The sequence below is a fragment of the Amia ocellicauda genome, chromosome 9, assembly GCF_036373705.1.
Source record: "Amia ocellicauda isolate fAmiCal2 chromosome 9, fAmiCal2.hap1, whole genome shotgun sequence".
NCBI classification, from domain to species: domain Eukaryota; kingdom Metazoa; phylum Chordata; class Actinopteri; order Amiiformes; family Amiidae; genus Amia; species Amia ocellicauda.
The window spans coordinates 14,495,673-14,513,407 of NC_089858.1; the positions used below are offsets into that span (position 1 = coordinate 14,495,673).

The 17,735-nt window shown below is 45.6% G+C and overlaps 1 protein-coding gene across 2 annotated transcripts in view; it reads left to right on the top strand.

The window, feature by feature from the left end:
* Positions 1-1,229: 1,229 nt before the first annotated feature.
* Positions 1,230-17,735, top strand: part of plekhg4 (pleckstrin homology domain containing, family G (with RhoGef domain) member 4) — a 53,035-nt gene continuing 36,529 nt past the window's right edge. For both annotated transcript variants that reach the window (XM_066713366.1, XM_066713367.1), the window contains exons 1-3: positions 1,230-1,335; positions 10,958-11,155; positions 13,770-16,701. In XM_066713366.1, coding sequence (XP_066569463.1) covers positions 1,333-1,335; positions 10,958-11,155; positions 13,770-16,701 — 3,133 coding nt within the window. In that variant the 5' untranslated portion in view covers positions 1,230-1,332. The remainder of the gene's footprint in view (positions 1,336-10,957; positions 11,156-13,769; positions 16,702-17,735) is intronic.

The window sequence follows — 17,735 nt, forward strand, 5'->3', positions numbered from 1 at the left end:
TGCCAGAGTGATTCTGCAGCTGTGCTCCCTTCACAGGCTGGGAGGTAGAGTGCAAACTCGGCCTAACACAGGGTTTACATCTCGGCAAAACTAATATCTCTGAATCTCTCTGATGGAAAACATCTTATCTTATTTCAGGGCTTTTCTCAATTTCCTCCCATTCGCAACAGTTTGCAACTTGTAGCTTCACAAGCCTTGGAAGAGCAGCCAGTGATGCTCCTAATTTTAGTGCAAATGCCTTTCAGCTGATCCAGTGATCAAAATTAAGTAACTAAGCCTGGTTTATATTTATTTGAGAATGCAACGTTTCATTTTACTGTAAAGTAAAGCTTTTGGTTTTGCTTTGATCCTGAAATTGTACAAAATACACAATCTCTGAATGTGTTTGATTCCGGCTGTCCTCATAGAGCGTGCAACTGTTGCTCCTCTGCATGCCAGTGTGTTCAGAGCTGTGGGAGGCTGGGGTCCCAATTCTGCAGGAGACACTGCACCCACTGTACGCTGTGCCTGTGTGCCTGAGTGTGAACACTGAAGGTGAATCAGCGTGCAGGAAGCATGGTAATGCTCTGCAGATCAAAGCGGCAGCCCTGCCGTGGTCAGCTGCAGTCAGGCGCTGGAGCTCCTCTGGGCTCAGTTGTTCTGTGCAAGCTGGAGAGAAACAAACTTGGAGATGGCATTTTTAAAAAAACAAAATTTTGCCTAATGAAATGTATCAAACCCTCCTTGACTGGGCCTGCGACAGCTTTGACTGAAACACGTTTCCATGTTCACAGGCTCTGGTTAAACGAGCCCTGTGTTTTGTATAATGAGATATTGCCCTCTAACTGTTGGATAAAAACTCAGTGTTTTATTCATTTAGCTTAATTCAGACTATAAACACGTTTAAACAAAAATGTTCTATTACAATTAATGGAAAAGCTGCAGCCCTGTTAATTGCCAAATAACAGCAGCTTTGGAAATCCTTTTAAAACCCTGGTTCTGGGCAAACACTACCCCCCCCCCCCCCCCCCATATGTGTATTTGTGTATGTATGTATTTATTTAAAACTTTGGTTCCAAAAGCACATGGTGATGTGTATGCGTTGGTAGTCAGAGCCCCCCTGATGGAGCCCTAGTTGTGGCAGTGTGTGGGGAGGGAGATTAGCTGGGGCAATGATGGGGGCCGGGCAAGGGGTGGGCCCAGGGCTGGAGCGCTGCTGCAGTGTGTACAGTGTATCACTGAGGCAGAGACCTGCAGAGGAAGGGGGGTAAACACACTGGAATACTGCAGGAGAGGAGAAAATGACCAAACTGCTGGAAATTTACAAAAGAAGAAGGACAGGCGCTGCAGACAATGGTGAGCTGAAATGCAGACTTTTTGTTTTTTTGTTTACAGTGCTCCCAGATTTTCTCTGGGGGAGGGGAGGGAGGGATGGAGCAAGTGAAGGAGGGGGTTGAGCCTAACCTAAGGGGCTGCAGTAGTACTGGGATGACAAGTTAATCCTGGTAGGCAGAAGTTAGTGTCACTCAGAGAGGACGTTCCTGTTACTGAATAAAAAGACTATTAGTAACATGCTGCAATCCAGGCTCACAGTTGTGATGCATATATTTCATTGTTCCAGAAAGACTGGCCCTTTCTGGGCTGTGTGGGTGAACAGGGCAGATACCGAGCTTAGAAACTTCCACAGGCATCTATTGGCTTTGCAAGGATGTGTTGTGTACCTAGCCTGCTTGAGTTAGTTCTGCAGTAAGGTTGTTTGTTGTACTGTGCAGTAGTGTTGGGAGCAGTGTTCTTGATGACACCCTGTTGGGAAGCAAAGTGAGAAGCAGTCAGTGTGTGGTTTAGTGCTTCTCTGGTAAATCACTGCAGTGTGTCTGGGGCTGTTGGCTGTGATATGTATCCCACCGTGAGCATCAGGAATTGTAATTTCCTAATTTTACGAGTTTCAAACAGAGCCAGTGTGCTAGATAACTCACACAGCCTAGCGTCTTTCAGCCTGTGAGTGGGTCTGACCACAGCTCTGCACTATGGGATGGAAACATAAAAAGTAGAAGAATCATCTCAATAATTGAACCAGGTTAGTTAGAAATGTCATACTTTACAGGCGTTTCAAAAGAACTACAGACCAACGTAAGGATATTTGGGGTTTCTAACTGTTTACAATTCTTTGAAGCCAAAAAATACGACACCTAAACAAATAGTGATAATATAGAAGTAGAACACATGCTGTCCATTACAATCAGTGTTCTCACGATAACTGCAGGCTGTGAAGCTCTGCTCCTCAAATCGCCGCGTCTTCTGGCACAGCTGTGACTGGCGCTCATAATAAAACTGGAGCTGATGTTAGTAAACTAAAAACAAATGCTACGATAAACTCAAAGGGCTAAGTTTCACATGGAGTGCCGAAACTCATGATCTAAGTGTTTTTAAATAGTTTCCTTTTGTTCACTGTTTTTTCCCCATCCCATTTTGACTCAGATCCCCTAGTTAATATAAGAGATTTCAAGTCTGCCGCTTGTGAGGTTATCGGTTTGCTTTTTGTCTGATTATTTTCTCATTTAATCTTGTTTGCACTACAGCTGGAGTATGTGTACATGGAAGTAATTTTTACTTCTGTCTCCTAAACAGATTGTTTGACGCCTCAAAGCTCAAACAGACTCATTCACATTGTGTGAGAGAGATGACTGCACTAAACACTCAGATAACGTGTAGCATGGAGGCAGGCCTCTAAAACAGCATGTTAATATTCCACATGGTGAATCCATCAGTGTACTGAAACCTAGATGCTCTGATTCCCTGAATATAGCTGCGGGAAACCCTGTGGGGAGAACTTGTAATGTTGATGTTTCTTTTGATGCTATTAAAGCTTAGCCATGACTGCTCTTTCCCTTCTTCCCTTACAAACTCTTCAAAACTGTATTGATTCAAGGAACGGTATATCTTCATATGTGAATTACTTTTACTTTGATAATGTCCCAATCTATTTATTGGTCATTACAGATTTTACTTTAGATTTTGATGGTGCTTTCTCCAGGTGTTGTTCAGGGCAAGACCAGCTATAGTGTTGCCTGAGAGTTCTGACTCATTGCGGCCATGTGTGTCCACTGGATGTGCCAGAGAGAGACTATAGGACCATGACTGGAGCCCAATCCTCTAGTCCATGCGTGGGCTTCTTGGAAAACCATTAAATATGATTTGGATTTTAAAACAACTAACTGTGTTAAGCACTGTATGAAATGTAATTTTTTTATACAGTGCACTTCCTTCTTCTGCAATGACAGCACACGTTCTTAGGCCTTATAGCACAGCATGGGGCTTGTGAGTTCTGCTGAAGTGTGCAAATATAAAAGTCTTAACCTCATGTACCAGGCTTTTACTGCAGATTCAGTGGCCAAACAATCAGTGAGATGCACTCTGTTACAGGTCCCATAAAAAGATAGCACTACTGGTCCCGATAAGCATTGAGTGCTGAAATGCAGCAATAGTTTGATTTTCACACTCATGATGATGAAAAGGTAAGACTGAACACTCTGGAAGTGAAGAGTGAAGTCTAACCCCATGACGTACGACTGTGTTTGTAATTATTCTGACAGTCCAATGTCAGCAGTTCAGAGTTTGTACTATTCTCTTAGACTTCTGAAAGTGTTTTAATCTTTGTCTTCCTGTAATATTTAATCCCTCCAGAGCTTCCCTGCCCTTATTAGGCCCTGTCTTTAACATGTACTGTTACTATAAGGAAGCGTTTCATCTCCTGACAACTCTTTCAGTGTACAGTACATTCTCTGTCACGGTGTACTGTTGTTGAGGAAACCATTCAAAGACTGTAGAGATCTATAAGAAAACCAGTGCAATAAGCAGGACCCCCTTAAGCCATCAGAGTGACATTGTTTCTGTGAATTGAATGGCAGCCCCAGGCTCTGGCCCTTCATGCTGCTGTTTACTGAGCTGTATTGCTAGTTAATGCTCTAAGGGCATTTTGTTCAGAGCATGTTTATGCAGCAACATACATTCTATATAGTTCTGGTTTATCACTAAATTCAGGGTTACATGAATTAAGTGGATTGTGCTTAATTAAACTAGTTATTTTCTTTGTGCACTTCACTGAATATTGCTGTGGATATTACAGTGAATGTGATATTTCTCTTTTTGTTTTTAATTCTGTTAGTGTTGTATTATAACTGGTGTGATCATAGCATTCTCATGTGATTTATTAAAAATCAGTTCTGACTTGTAATCAAAGGGATATTTTGTACTACTGCTGTATTTTTCACTTTGGAAAATGCAAGGAAGAGTTTTTGAAATGCTATATCCTGAACTCTGATACAGAGTGCTTTTTGCTGGAAATGCCAAAACTCATAGGCACACATGACCAGTTGATTTGATGTCAACAGGATCAGAGAGTAGTAAAGAAAGAATCTGCTAAAATATACTTGTTTGCTGTATCCAAGCATCTACCAGAAGATTCAGGTACTTTAGTCCTGTCTGCTGTTCTCCCTACTGTGTCCTGAAGAGGATTAGACATGGAGTAATTCTACTACTCATTGTATATGACTGTGTGATTGAGTGTTCATCAAAGGACATGAATCAATGTGTAATAAGTAGCCATCTATGGTTACTCGATGTGCATTAAATGGAAGCTCATTAAGAAACATTTTTGAGACTTTAAAACATTCTGCAGGAAAGAGAGAGAGTTAAATAACTTTGTTGTGTGGGATGTGAACAGTCCAATGGCTTTCTCATGTGATGTTGATTTCAGATGTGTGTCAGAGCCATGAATCCCCTGTATAGCTTTTCCAGATGTAATGGTTTGTGTTGCAGGGTCTCTGTCAGGCTCTGAAGTCCTCTGTCAATATGCAGTGGTGCTTTAGGGTACATTACAGTTTTGCAAGAGGGTGCTCTTTCTATTCAGTGCACAAAGAAAATGTGTTTTTTGTTTTTGTTTTTTAAGAAAGTCCTTCGGTTCTCCTTTTGTTAATCTGCTGAGTGCATGTGCTGACAGGTGAGATTGTGAGACGTAATGAGATGCCGAAATGCTCTGGGGAAGTGCTGGCTTTGTGACACCACCTTGACACCTCTCCATCTGTGGGACAGTATAAAAGGCTGGAGTTGTTTGCACACTGGTATTCTTGCCTGGTGTGAAATCCTGCGATCATAAAAAGGCCAAAGCTGACGGGGGGGGTTGGGGAGAGGGGAGTAGAGGAGGGGAGACTAGATAAGATTTAGGAAGAGGAGAGGAGAATAGGGTGGAGGAGGGGAGAGTAGAGGAGACGAGAGGATGGGAAAGTAAGGTAGAATAGAGGAAGGGAGAAAAGAAGAGGGGAGAAATGGAGAATAAGGAACAGAAAAGAGAACAGAGAGGAGAGAAAATAAGGCAGCGCTATGAATTGGCCTCCTCCCTGGTCTTTGCAGGGACTCCCCAGGGAAATGTACCAAAAGCCGCCAGGAGATTGATATTCCATTTAAAGTATTTTAAAACACAAAAGCCTGTCAACATTTTTAAATACCTTTTGTGAATGTCTGGATTTAAAGGAAGCATTCCATAATATACATCCAAAAGACTTTGTGAACTGAATGTTTTATTCACGCGCAAGTACATTTTTTTTTGACATCCTGCCCAAGATTTCTGTACACTGGGTGTAATTTAAGAGTAAGGACAGATTAGAAAAAAATAGTTTTAATTTCCTGATTTACTGTGTGGCACCAAAGAGAGGCTGTAGATGGCTCCCTGAAATGAGCCCTGTGTCATGCCTCTTTACAGCCACACTGCCACGGATCTGTTGTGTACTGAGACTTTCCTGGTCTGTGGTCACTCCTATTTAAATTTTTCTCTGTGCTGCGGTTAAATGTGGCTTTCCTCAAGACGTTTCTTTAATATGCTACAATAATTAGTCTCCTCATAGGCGGCTGAGATCCTTAGCTGATTTTTGAAATAGTTGCCAAACCGATCGCTTTAGAAGAAGTGTTTGGTTTTTATTGTTCCGTGGGGGTCTGTCTCTGTTGCAGTGGTGTTTTGACTCAGCACGTAATGCTCAACAGTTAGACTGCTTATTCTGGCTCTGTATACCAGAGTAATTTTCCGAAGCCTCTGTTTATTATTGTGTGTTAGCGGGCTCAGATGCAGGCTGGGATGACCATAGTAACGGAAACACGGTGGCGCTGCTGATTAGAAGCTGGACTGGCGAGGGTGGTAGAGGTGAACATCTGTCTCACTGGACAGGAAGGGCTCTGGAGAGAGGGCAGGCTTCAGCACTGGGGCCTTTTATCCTGGTCTCTCCACTCACCCTCTCAGGGCTCTTCACTGCCTGTTGTTTTTCAGGGGCTATTGATGTTGCCGTTATGTGAAGCCCTCAGCCCCTCCCCACTCTCCAATTTAGAAGCAAGGTTGGGGATCACTCCCTCACCCCCTGACCCTCCCTGATGCTGGCACGCCACTGTGTGTGGAGCAGACGGTAATTGCTTTCATGCTTCTTTTGCAAACTTGCTGTTTTGCCAGCTGATTTTCTTTTCACTTCATTTACCATTCTGCTGGATTAACCGTGGTGGCCAGCAGGAGCCCCTCTGTCTCTGGTGCCGGGGCTTGGTGTCACCAGGAATGGCTGCCCCTTGTCCAGGCGCTCGAGGAGGTTCACTGCCGGTGATGTCCCCTGCTGTTTAGTAAGAGGCTGCTTGCCCTGAGCCGGCAGCTCAGAGGGAGTGCTGTGTCTGTCATGGTGCAAGCAGGGGTGCTGTGTCTGCACATCCTCAGCACCTTGGGGCCCCGGGAAGAGTGGTGAGCTGATGTAGATTGCTAGTGCTCGGGCACCGGCTGCCACTTGCCCCTCTCCCTCCACACCGTCTGACAGACTCGCACACATATGCTCCTCCAGCGCTGGGCAGCCGTGCTACAGGCAGACTGACAGCACGGCCACAGGCTAATCCACAGGAGCAGATTAAATAATGGGGTTAATGTTAATGAACTGGAATGGGGGATTCATTCTGATCAAATGGCAATGGAAAGTGATATTTCACTTCAAAACAGCTCTGCTCTTGCTGTTATAGTGAGATGTGCTACTGCAGGAGTGTGAGGACAGTGATAGAAGAAGGACATTAGAACCAATGTTTATTCTTTGCAATGTTTAGACAGGATGCCAAATATAGTATTTTTAATGTAATGTAACCTGCAGAGTTCAAACTGCTGCTCTGTTGTATTCCTTTCTTCCTGTGAGAAAACAATGCTGTTTCAACACCCTGTTCTTTAGCTGTTGTGTTTGTATTCTCCCTATCTGCTGTATTGTGAATTACAATGTGTCATGTCAGAACTGGCCACAGTGTGAACCGCCTGAGTCAAGCCCTCTGTCCTCTGTCCTCTGTCCTCTGGTAGAAGGTTTCCGGTGTAACACATTTAAAAGGAAAAAGCTTTTTGCTTCTAGCTATCTGTTTTTGTTTTTCCTTCATGGGACTGTAATAATCTTTCGTGTAATGATCACTTCAGCATGAGGTGAGCCTTAACCCCCTGAAATCCACAGACCCTCAGGCATTTGTGCTGTCTCACTTCTGAAGGCTATTGCTGCTGCAGTGCGAGGGGCTGCACTGTCCTGTGCTGGACTAAAGAACGGGGCGTGGGGTGCTGGGAAAATTGACTAGATCTTATAGAACGCTGCTTTGTGGGACAATAGTAAATGGTGGCAGGACAACGAAAGGACTTGGGTGTCGTTCTCCAGAGAGGGCACTGATTACCCGTTGTTCTAAGTGGTAGCCCCAAAAGGAGGATTAGTCAACCAAGCTAATCGCATTACTGCAGTTTAAAGCTGTTCTGATAAATTAGGTGTAATTAATTGAGTTTGCGCTGCACGTTACTTGTTGCAGTGAGGCTTGGGGAATAGTACCGAAAAGCATATGCAGCGAGCAGCAGGGTTCAGACACTCCTTCGCTGGGCCTGGGCCTGTTCATGTGGAAGCCCTGGAGAGCATCAGCGTCGAGGTATGTGAGTCCGACTCGTGCAGACTGTGGTCAGGAGGCAGGGCTGCATTTCCTCCTGTTTGGGATCCTTAGAGCTTGTGTTAGACAGCTGGATGGCCGCCATGCATCCCTCTCAGAGAGGAGAGGAGAGCACTGTGGGATTGATGCAGCATCACTTGCTACACTGCACAGTGCCATCAATCTAGTGGGCTTAGCCTGGCATCTTCCAGTCCATAATGTGGGTGGTAATCGACAATATACTTGACACAGTTAATCAGTTGAAGTTGGCATTTTGTTTTAAAAGAAGAGGGCCTTACCATATTGTTGTTAATAACAAATAAGTTGGTAATTCAGTACCAAGTTAGAGAACAGGATTTTCAGGTTTTTATCTCTGGTTTCTGATTAAGACACAAACACTGATCATATCACTGAAACATTATTTTCATTTTCTCAAGACTATAAAGAATCACGTCTGTATTTAAAATGGGTCTCTGCAGAGCACTGTGATAAAAATGAATCAGCTGAAGTGGAGTTCAGCAGTTATTAGTCTTTTCGTACTTAGTCAGAGGAACACCTATTGCTTTTATTGATCTTCATAAATTAACTAAAATAGTTCCCATTGACAATTAGGTTTTCGAGGAAGGGGGAAGGCCTGATTTAAGGGCTTAAGTAAGATTAAGGGAGGCGCAGGAGTTTGTGTTTAATTTATTATCGCTTGGTGTCTTAAGGGACATGCTTTCACAGGCTTTTCTGGGCCCTTCCCTGTGCATAGAAAAGCTAATGGGGACTGTTTTCACACATTGTTGCAGCCTGAAAATGCATTGATAGTAGTGTTTTGCATAATTTATATGTTTTGTTTTTCCTCTTGGAACAAAAATGTAAGCCTTGTGGCAGGCTGTGGAGAACAGACTTGTAGTGCCAAATGTGATGCAAATTGCATTTGCACTGGAGAATTTCCATTGTTCTCAGGCCCTCCTTAAAACAGGGTGTATTCCAGACTGATGCTGTACAAAAGCATGTTTATTTAAGATTATTGAAGTAGAAACAGTCTGTGTTTATGACCACAGGTTTTTCTCATTCTAATACATTGTTCTGTAATAAATTAGTTGCAAATCATGGTGCTGGGACTCCTGCTGACTGTTGAATACAGGGTTGCAGGGTCAGATTACAGTTAGTTATATTTGATTTTCACAATACTATTTTTATATGATTGGCAGGTTCTGCAAAGAGAACAGAACACGTTCTGGGATTGATTAGAAGTTGTATTTATTTTTGCTACTGTTCTTCTTGGAAAGGCTTCTAAGAGTCAAGAACTAACAAATACCCTCGGGAATCTCAGTGTTGTGTTAGTGACTGTATTTGCTCTGTAGCTGGGTGGAGTGTGCAGTTGGCTTATGCAGACAGAGCCCTGCAACAGCATGGAGCTAAACCCCTAACAGGAGGACAGGTAAGCATGGGAAAACATGCAGAAAGAGCTGGTGTCGGGTGATAACACAGGCAAGAACTTAGCTGTGGTAATTACACAAGAAATGGGCAACATGAGACCGGAGTTGAGCTGCTTGTGTTTTCAGCATATTTCTTAGTCAGTCTTTCATTATGGATTGTGATCTGTTGAAAATACCTTTCTTATAGCCTTGGATATCTTAAACCTAGTTTTAGTCTAATAAGATGCTGATGTGGGTTTGTGTGTTGAAGTGGAATTTGATTAGAATTCTCAGTGGGAAGAGTAATAAAAACCAATTTAAAACTAAAGGGAATTCCGCATTGCTGAGCTCAGGGCTCCCTCAGTTTCACAGCGGTCTGTTTCTCAGAGGTCAGCTGTGGCACTGGGCTCTCCTCCTTTCTCCTCTATTCTCCTGTCCTCTTCTTTCCCATCCTCTCCGAAGTAGCGGTCAGTGTAAAACTTTTGAAGACACGTAGCACGTAGAGAAGCAAAGCCAAATTTTCTTATTCAATTTTCCCTGAGGACGCATTGACCTGTTCTGTCACTGCTGCCACAGTACTGTCACCCTGGGTCATTGTGGCTCGTACAGCTGCTAGTTGCACTGAAGTCTCTGAAATAATAAAATCAGAATTTATCTGGCAGAAAAAATGATATTGCACTGCTGAAATGACAGAGTGAAATTACTTCCGTACAATTACCCAAAGAAAATATCACTTTATACTGGAGCCAAAATCTGGTTTTGATTTATTTATCTAGCAGTTTGTACCTAATTAAAAAATTAGGTGGGAATTTTCAGTGATGGTTAAAATAAACAAACAAACTGTAGATTAAGTGGGTTCCAAAGGAGGAAAGCACTATGCTGTGATTTGGGATCTGGCTGTGTGAGACTAAAACTACTGAACTGTGTTCTGTGTGCACCTTCATTTGTGTTCTTCCTTTGCCTGTAAAATGGAGTTCAAATGTCAAATTATTGTTATTCATATTTTAGGGATTGCAAGACACAGTAATGGTTTGCTGAAATAGATTGCAGAAATCCTAGTCAGTCCACTGAGTAAGGTCCTCTTGAGTGGCTTGACAAAGCTGTGCCTTTCCTCTGCTGGCCCTGTGAGCTGTAGCACAAAGATGGCAGGGGAAGAGGAATCCGTGCAGACAGCTGGACCTGTCACTGAGTTACTAGACTGTCCCGTGGGAACCTTAGATCCGGGGCAGAGAGTAACCTCACGCCACACAGTCTAGTCAGTGTAGTGCAGAGTGTGTTCATGGGGAAGCAGGCGGCAAGCCCCTGCCTTCCTTTATGACTCCAATCTCGGCTAATATCTTTAACAGGCTCTGGCCTCATGTTCCCTCTGATCAAGAGTCACGTTTCAAGAAGGGGCCTAATTTTACCAGTGTGCTGGAAGGTTACACCCATTGAACCTGCTTATGTGGAAAGGGTCTGTCTGTAACCAGCACTTTTGGTTTTTTGGCATGCTTTCTCTCTCGATGAAAATGAGGACACCTGCTCGACTGGAGGGAAGCCTGTTGGCTCAGTGTGCCAACGGACAGTGCGGAGTGTGTTGCTGATGGCTGTGTTTGTGTTTCTTGTGGTCTGCACAGGATTCTGAGTCCCTGGACAGCTGCATCCAGAGCACCCTCTCTGCGCTGTACCCACCGTTCGAGGCCACCGCGGCCACGGTGCTCTGCCAGGTGTTTGATGTGGTGGAGAAGACGTACTGCGGAGACGGGCTGCGCTACCTCATCGACTTCCTGGTCCCTGCCAAGCACATTCTCCAGTGCATTCAGCAGGATGCCTGCGTGAGTACTCTCACTGCCTCCGCACAGCCAGGACACAGCGGCTGCAGCAGCACGCTGTACAAGCAGGGGTAGCACTTGGTGTCAGGGCTGCTGGTAGAATGATTTCACTACTGCTGTTTGTAAAGGAAGACTCTGTATTTGTGTTTTATAAGCGACTGAGTAAGAAAAGAGGCGTGTTTGGCTTCCCAGGCCCGGCTCTCCACAGCAGTGTCATGGTGATGTTGCTGTAGACGGGGAGCTATTTTTAACGTGTTCTCCACACTGGGTTGGTTCAAGAGTTCAGCGGTTGTAATGGTTGTTAGAAGGCGGGCAGTAACTGTATATTTAGTGTCTTTGGTAGATATATATTTTTTTAATTGCTTCTAATCCAAAGCCGAGGCGCAGCAAGGGGAGGGAATAAAAAACAACACACAGACGAAAACATGCACTTGTGGTGGAGGACAGATCCCAGCCAGAGAATATCGTCAAAGGGTATGCGGCTTATTTCATTTCATGTGAAAGGGCCGTCGCTGTCCCCCACTGTCTTTCCACTCTTTGACACCTTAACTGATAAGGCTGCTTTGCCCATTGATTAAGGTATTTTCCAATATGTACTTTTCAGGCACGAAAGCCCAATGTAAATTGCTTGGATTATGTAATTAAAATGCTGAAACATGATCGGTTGTTTGGGATGACGAGTCCGCCTGCTTTATGTTAAACTGCTTACACCTTACTGCCTAAACCACTACAGCACGATAATACAAACTGACTTGGGCTGCTACATATAGTACTGCTTTATATAACATTTAACTACTCATAGATGAGAGATGAAATTAGAACAGTAGATGAGAAAATGCTTGCATTCAGGAATGATAACAAACCCCTTCAAGACATTGCTTAAAATATTTAAGATGTTAGACTATCTGAAAATAATTTGTTTTTTATACAATATACATTAAATGGTTGCAGAAGCATAATGAATTATAAAGAGTGCTCGTTTTGTTTGAGAATGGCTTTGTGAGTGAAAGAAAATGCTGAAATCCTATTTAGACATTTTAGTAGCATCACCTGTCTGGCTGTGGCTTTCCAGGTTATCTAACAAGGGTGCTATTGTGTCCCATGTCAGAGTGCATACAGGTCTTTCTGAAATGCAATGAAATTCATTTCCAGCAAATCCTTTGTGGCAGTTCTGCAATGATAAACCTGAGGCCTCGATTCTGAAATATATATCCGGTCTTGCAGAAGAGCTAATGTCCTGAAAGGGCCGTGAGTCAGTGTGGGTGCTGTGGACACTGGGAGTGATTGATAGATGAGAGGGAGTGACCCGGGCTGTAGCTCTGCAAGGAGCAGGAAGAGGGTTTCCAGACACTGGCTCAGTGAGTTCAGATGAAAAGGCACACACACAGAGCGGTGCTGTTATTGTAAACAGAGCAGGGTGCGTTATGGCTCTTCCTAAACTGGGGTGAGCGGGGTTTGCTCTGATCGAAATGCAGCCTTTTCCAGAAACCATCCGATACTTGTTTGTTTACAGATCTTCTCAGTTGCACAGTGCGTGAAACGTGGAGAGGCTGTGTCTTACTTAATTTTTGTTGGAAGAGCAGCTCCTTCTTAACCTGAGCTTTGACGATTTCTAGCCCAGTGTTGCACTGGTAAAGACATGGCATTAATCACAGGTTCTGTTTTCATCACAGTTTGCATTAGTAATTGGGAATAGGAGTGGAGTTCCTTTGAAGGAAGGCCCTATCACCCGTCAGCATGCTTTACTCCAGCACCAAGTCTTCCCAGAGCTTCTCTGTAGAATACCTTCACATCCAACTGAGGGTCTGCCCTCCCAGGCAACAGACAGGTTCAAATGATCTGCCTTCAGTCTCTCAGTGAAAATCTGTGACCTCCACTCTGCAGGGCTCCTTTACATTGTATACCTCTGCACATGCTTTGGTTAGTAGAGTAGCACAGACCAGTCTGAACACTCACCCTCTCCATACTGGGGGCCATCGCTTTAACACATTCTGTTCTTATATTCGATACATAAGAGTTTAAAACAGTGCAATCAGTGTTAATAAGTTGTTATTTTTTTAGACTGCAAACTTAATGAGGTTACCTGCCACTGCAAGTTCCTACCTGTGCAGAGCCCGCCTTCCCCGAGCACCGCAGCCGTGTAATCGCTCGGCTCAGTGGACCGTCTGAACTGGAAAGCATCCCAGAAATGCGCCTCAATGTGGTTTTCTTATAACCTCTAATTAAAACTTCCTAATTCTTTTCGCATTGCTGTACTGGGTGTTTTACAAGATGAATGTAAGGGATATCCCTGGTCTACAAAAGAAAAAACATAAAAGCTCCATCCTAGGGTTGAATAGACCACTGGCTAAATCAAAGTCTTCGTGGATGAAAGGGAAATGCAGAATATTTTAATATAAGGAATTCAGTTTTCCGTGAATTAAAAAACTATTGTTTTATTCTCGTGTTTTGCTAATTGTATCTAAGAGGTTAGAAATGTATTCCTTTCCTAGGCTGCTGCTTTGCTTTGGGTGTATAACTACTGTAAAGAGAAATTGTGTTGAGAATGAAAGAGTACAATTAAGCTTTTTGAACTTTCTTCATGTATCACTCTTCTCTCTGTCCTCTCTCTCTGTAGTTCCAGTACTGTGGACTTCTCTTCCGTCATGAGGGCTGGCCTTTGTGCGTCCACGAGAAAATCGTAATTCAGCTGGCCTCGCTGGACTGGCGTGCCCTGCGGCCGGGAGACTTCTACCTACAGGTGGTGCCGTACCTGAAGAGAGCCCCGCGCATCGTGCTAAAGTGCCTGTCCAGGGACCGGCACAATGTGGAGGAGCTGGAGGTGCCGGAGATAAGCTATACCTCCATCTTCACTATGGACTGGCTAGATTCCATCAACAGGGAGCGCATGGGCACAGCGCTGGAGCATTGTCTCCTGGCCACAGACAGCAACATCTACCGGGTGCCCTGGGAGGACGTGGTCTGTCCCGAATTCATCAACAAACCAAAAATGATCGACGGAGTGTCGGGGCTGGCCAAGGCATCACTGAGTGAGGGCGGAGAGTCGCGGGGCTCGCTGGGGGATTACCAGGCCACTCCAAATTTGCAGCCCAGGCCTGCCGCTGACCCTCCGCCACGGGGAGAGGGCTGCACTGACCAGGCCCAGCTCCCCACACACACCCTGTCTGTGCACCAGGACAGCATTCTGGAGAGCCTCTCAGAGTCTGACCAGGAGGGGGAATATGTGGAGCTGGCAGACCTCCCCAGGTTTTTCCCACAGAAAGGATCGTTGACCGAGTCCATAAGCTTGAATTACAGAAACCAAAATAAAATGAGGACTAGTGTGCACAAAGAAACCAAAAAGCCTGAGCCACACCTCACAAACAGCACTTGCTCTCAGACCATGATTTGTACAAACCTCATAGAAGAGAACTTTGGAATGCCGGGCAATTCTCCAAAAGCCAAGTGCAACACAGTAGTTTTAACCTCCACTCAGGCAGAGCTGGGGAGTCACTTGTTTACAGCGAAGGAAGGCACTTCAAGTACCGTGGAAGGTATATCCCAGGAGCCTGTTGCTGGTGTGCCTGAGTCTGGTAGTGCAGGCTGTGAAATGCCAGCTTCAGCTGCTGACGCACGGAGCTGTAAAGGTAGTGACACAGCAGGCAAACATCCGCCTCACTCAGAGAGTCTGGGAGTTTCTGCAGATTTCAGGGAACCAGACCTGAGTTCTAAGGAAAAATCTGAGGTTCCACAGGAATGCAGAGAGGTTCCAGAAAGAGAGAATGAGGTTACTTCTGAGGGCAGCAGTAATTATTCATGGGTGCACAGCCTTGGTGACCGGGCTGACAGGACTTGTAATGGACGTGAGGATGAGCGGACAGAGACTGTCCCTGATGCTGTCCCTGAGGATTCCCAGCTGCAATCAGGGGCACTAAGGGAGGGCAGTAGGGGTCAAGGAGAGCTAGTGTCAGATGGTGTCCCCCCTGCACACACACCGGACCCTGCACCCCAGCACATTACAGCACTCTGTGAGGATGCTAATCCCCTGGTTAGTGCCGACACTGTCCTGTCTGAGGGGCCTGCTGCCTATCAGCTTAAAAGCAGCAGCGCTGAGCCAGAGCTGGGTACCCCTGAGCTCAAAACCCCATCTGAAGAACAGGTAGAGAGTGTACCTGGAGAGAAGCAGGGTCACGTTCCACACTCCGATGAGGGGGGAGAGCAGGCAGAGAGTGTGGACACATACGGTGCTGAGGAGAGGGGGGAACAGGCAGAGAGTGTGGACACAGACAGTGCTGAGGAGACGGGGGGGCAAATAGTGAGCGTGGACACAGACAATGCTGAGGAGATGGGGGGGCAGATACTCAGTGTGGACACAGACAGTGCTGAGGAGAGGGGGGAGCAGATACCCAGTGTGGACACAGACAGTGCTGAGGAGACGGGGGGGCAAATAGTGAGCGTGGACACAGACAATGCTGAGGAGATGGGGGGGCAGATACTCAGTGTGTACACAGACAGTGCTGAGGAGAGGGGGGAGCAGATAGTGTGCGTGGACACAGACACCGCTGAAGAGGGGGGGCGGCAGCAGGCTCTGAGTGTGGACACAGACAGTGCTGAGGAGACGGGGGGGGCGTCTCCTCAGCACGTGAGCATAGTGAGCGTAGACAGGGTCAGTGCTGAGGAGAGGCGGGGGCAGATAGTGAACATGGACACAGACAGTGCTGAGGAGAGGAGGGGACAGATAGTGAGTGTGGACACAGACAGTGCTGAGGAGAGGGGGGCGCAGAGTGTGAGTGTGGACACAGACAGTGCTAAGGAGAGGGGGGGACAGATAGTGACCGCGGACAGTGCTGTGGAGAGGGGGGGGCAGGAAGTGACTGCGGACACAGACAGTGCTGAGGAGAGGGCGGGGCGGATAGTGACCGCGGACACAGACAGTGCTGAGGCGCAGTGTGCACAGTGCAAGGCTCAGGGGGAGGGCGTTACTGTGTGTACTGAGCAGGCGGGGGTCACAGGGTCTGTGTGTGAAGCCCTGGTAGAGAGCTCGGGCCCAGAGAGGGGCAGCCTGCCTGCCAGCACAGGTGACACAGCAGGGGCACACAGTTTGCCACAGGATGGAATTAGCCGGCAGCTCCCAGATGAGCTACAAACTGAGCAGCAGGTCAGCAGGCAGGGAGGTGATGATGGGAGTGTGGAAAGCACAGCCGAGCACAGACAAACCCAGTTTAATGACAGGGCTGCTGGTTCGGAGTCAGGAGGATTGCATGGTGCTGCCCTCCCAAGCAGCCGGGATTGTTCTGTGGGATTGTACTCACCGGAGCCTCGAAGCTGCAGCGGGCCCCCGGCTCACATGGGGCCCCCAGAGGATGGCTGTCCTCTACCTGCCATAGCAGAGGAGTGCCGGCCGGAGGAGGAGCAGGAGGAGGAGGAGGAGGGCATGGGGGAGGTGGCAGCCATGGACACGCACTCGCAGGGAGGAGAGGAACAGAGGAAAGGGCCTGAAATGACTTTGAAAGTAAATACCAGTTGTATAGGTGGAGATCAAGGAACTTCAATGGAATGCAACCAAAAAGGTATATTTAAAACTCCAAAAATGTTCACGCTATCTCCTTCTTCTTACTCTGTCACTACATTCCATTCTGACAAAAATCATCCTCATTCATCTCTGTCTTTACACTGGTGTTCCTAACCAATAAAGGACCCAGGAGTAACAAAACTTGAATTGCATTTAATGCATTTAATTTACACTTCCCCTTCTTTAAGGGATTATATGAAGTTTCCATTGTTGTTAAATGACATTCTCTCCTCCTGTCTTCACCTTCCTCCTCCTCCTCCTCCTCCTCCTCCTTCACTCACCCTCCAACCTGCACTACTTTTATCTCTAGGAAGCTCAACCCCATTCTCACAAATAAAAAAAAAATATATTAAAAAAAATATAATTTGATCAGTTTTGTATCTCTTTGCTTAACTCCATACTTCATAAGATGTTAGTTGATATTAATGTGTTGTAAATGTTCTCTTAAGTATCCACTTTTCCCTGCGGCGGTAATATCATCTTGGGGCTAGTCACACTTCATAGGGACGTTGCTATCAGCTGTAGCTGATTCTTTAAGACAGCTAGAGTTGCAATGTGTGTCTTAACTGTCACAGACCGTTTAATAAACATTTGTGACTGTTTCTCATTATGCTGAGGTGTTTGAATGTTAAGATGCCTAGTGGCAATGTCTGCTCCAGAGTTATACTTTTTGTCTTTCCAGCTCCTTCCTGTAATTAATGTAAAATATGATCCTTTCATTTGTTGTTTGTATCTTTCACAAATCTCTGAAAGGCATCGTAGGAGCACCCTAAAGACCTTTTATATTAATTATTTCCTGCAAAATATACCTTTTTGCTTTATGATCATATAATTTCTAGGTTCTGTGTTTTTTTTAGCATTATGTTTAATGACTGCATTAAGCGCTGGTTTATCCTATGGTTTGTGTGCGGAGGAGCCAAGAGGCAGTTTCTCTGTGGCAGCTCTTCTCGGCTTGCAGGCAGAAACGTGTCAGACCGCTGAAGGACGATTTCACTTCACTGTGGCTTTACTCAATCCACAGCCTGAGCAGAG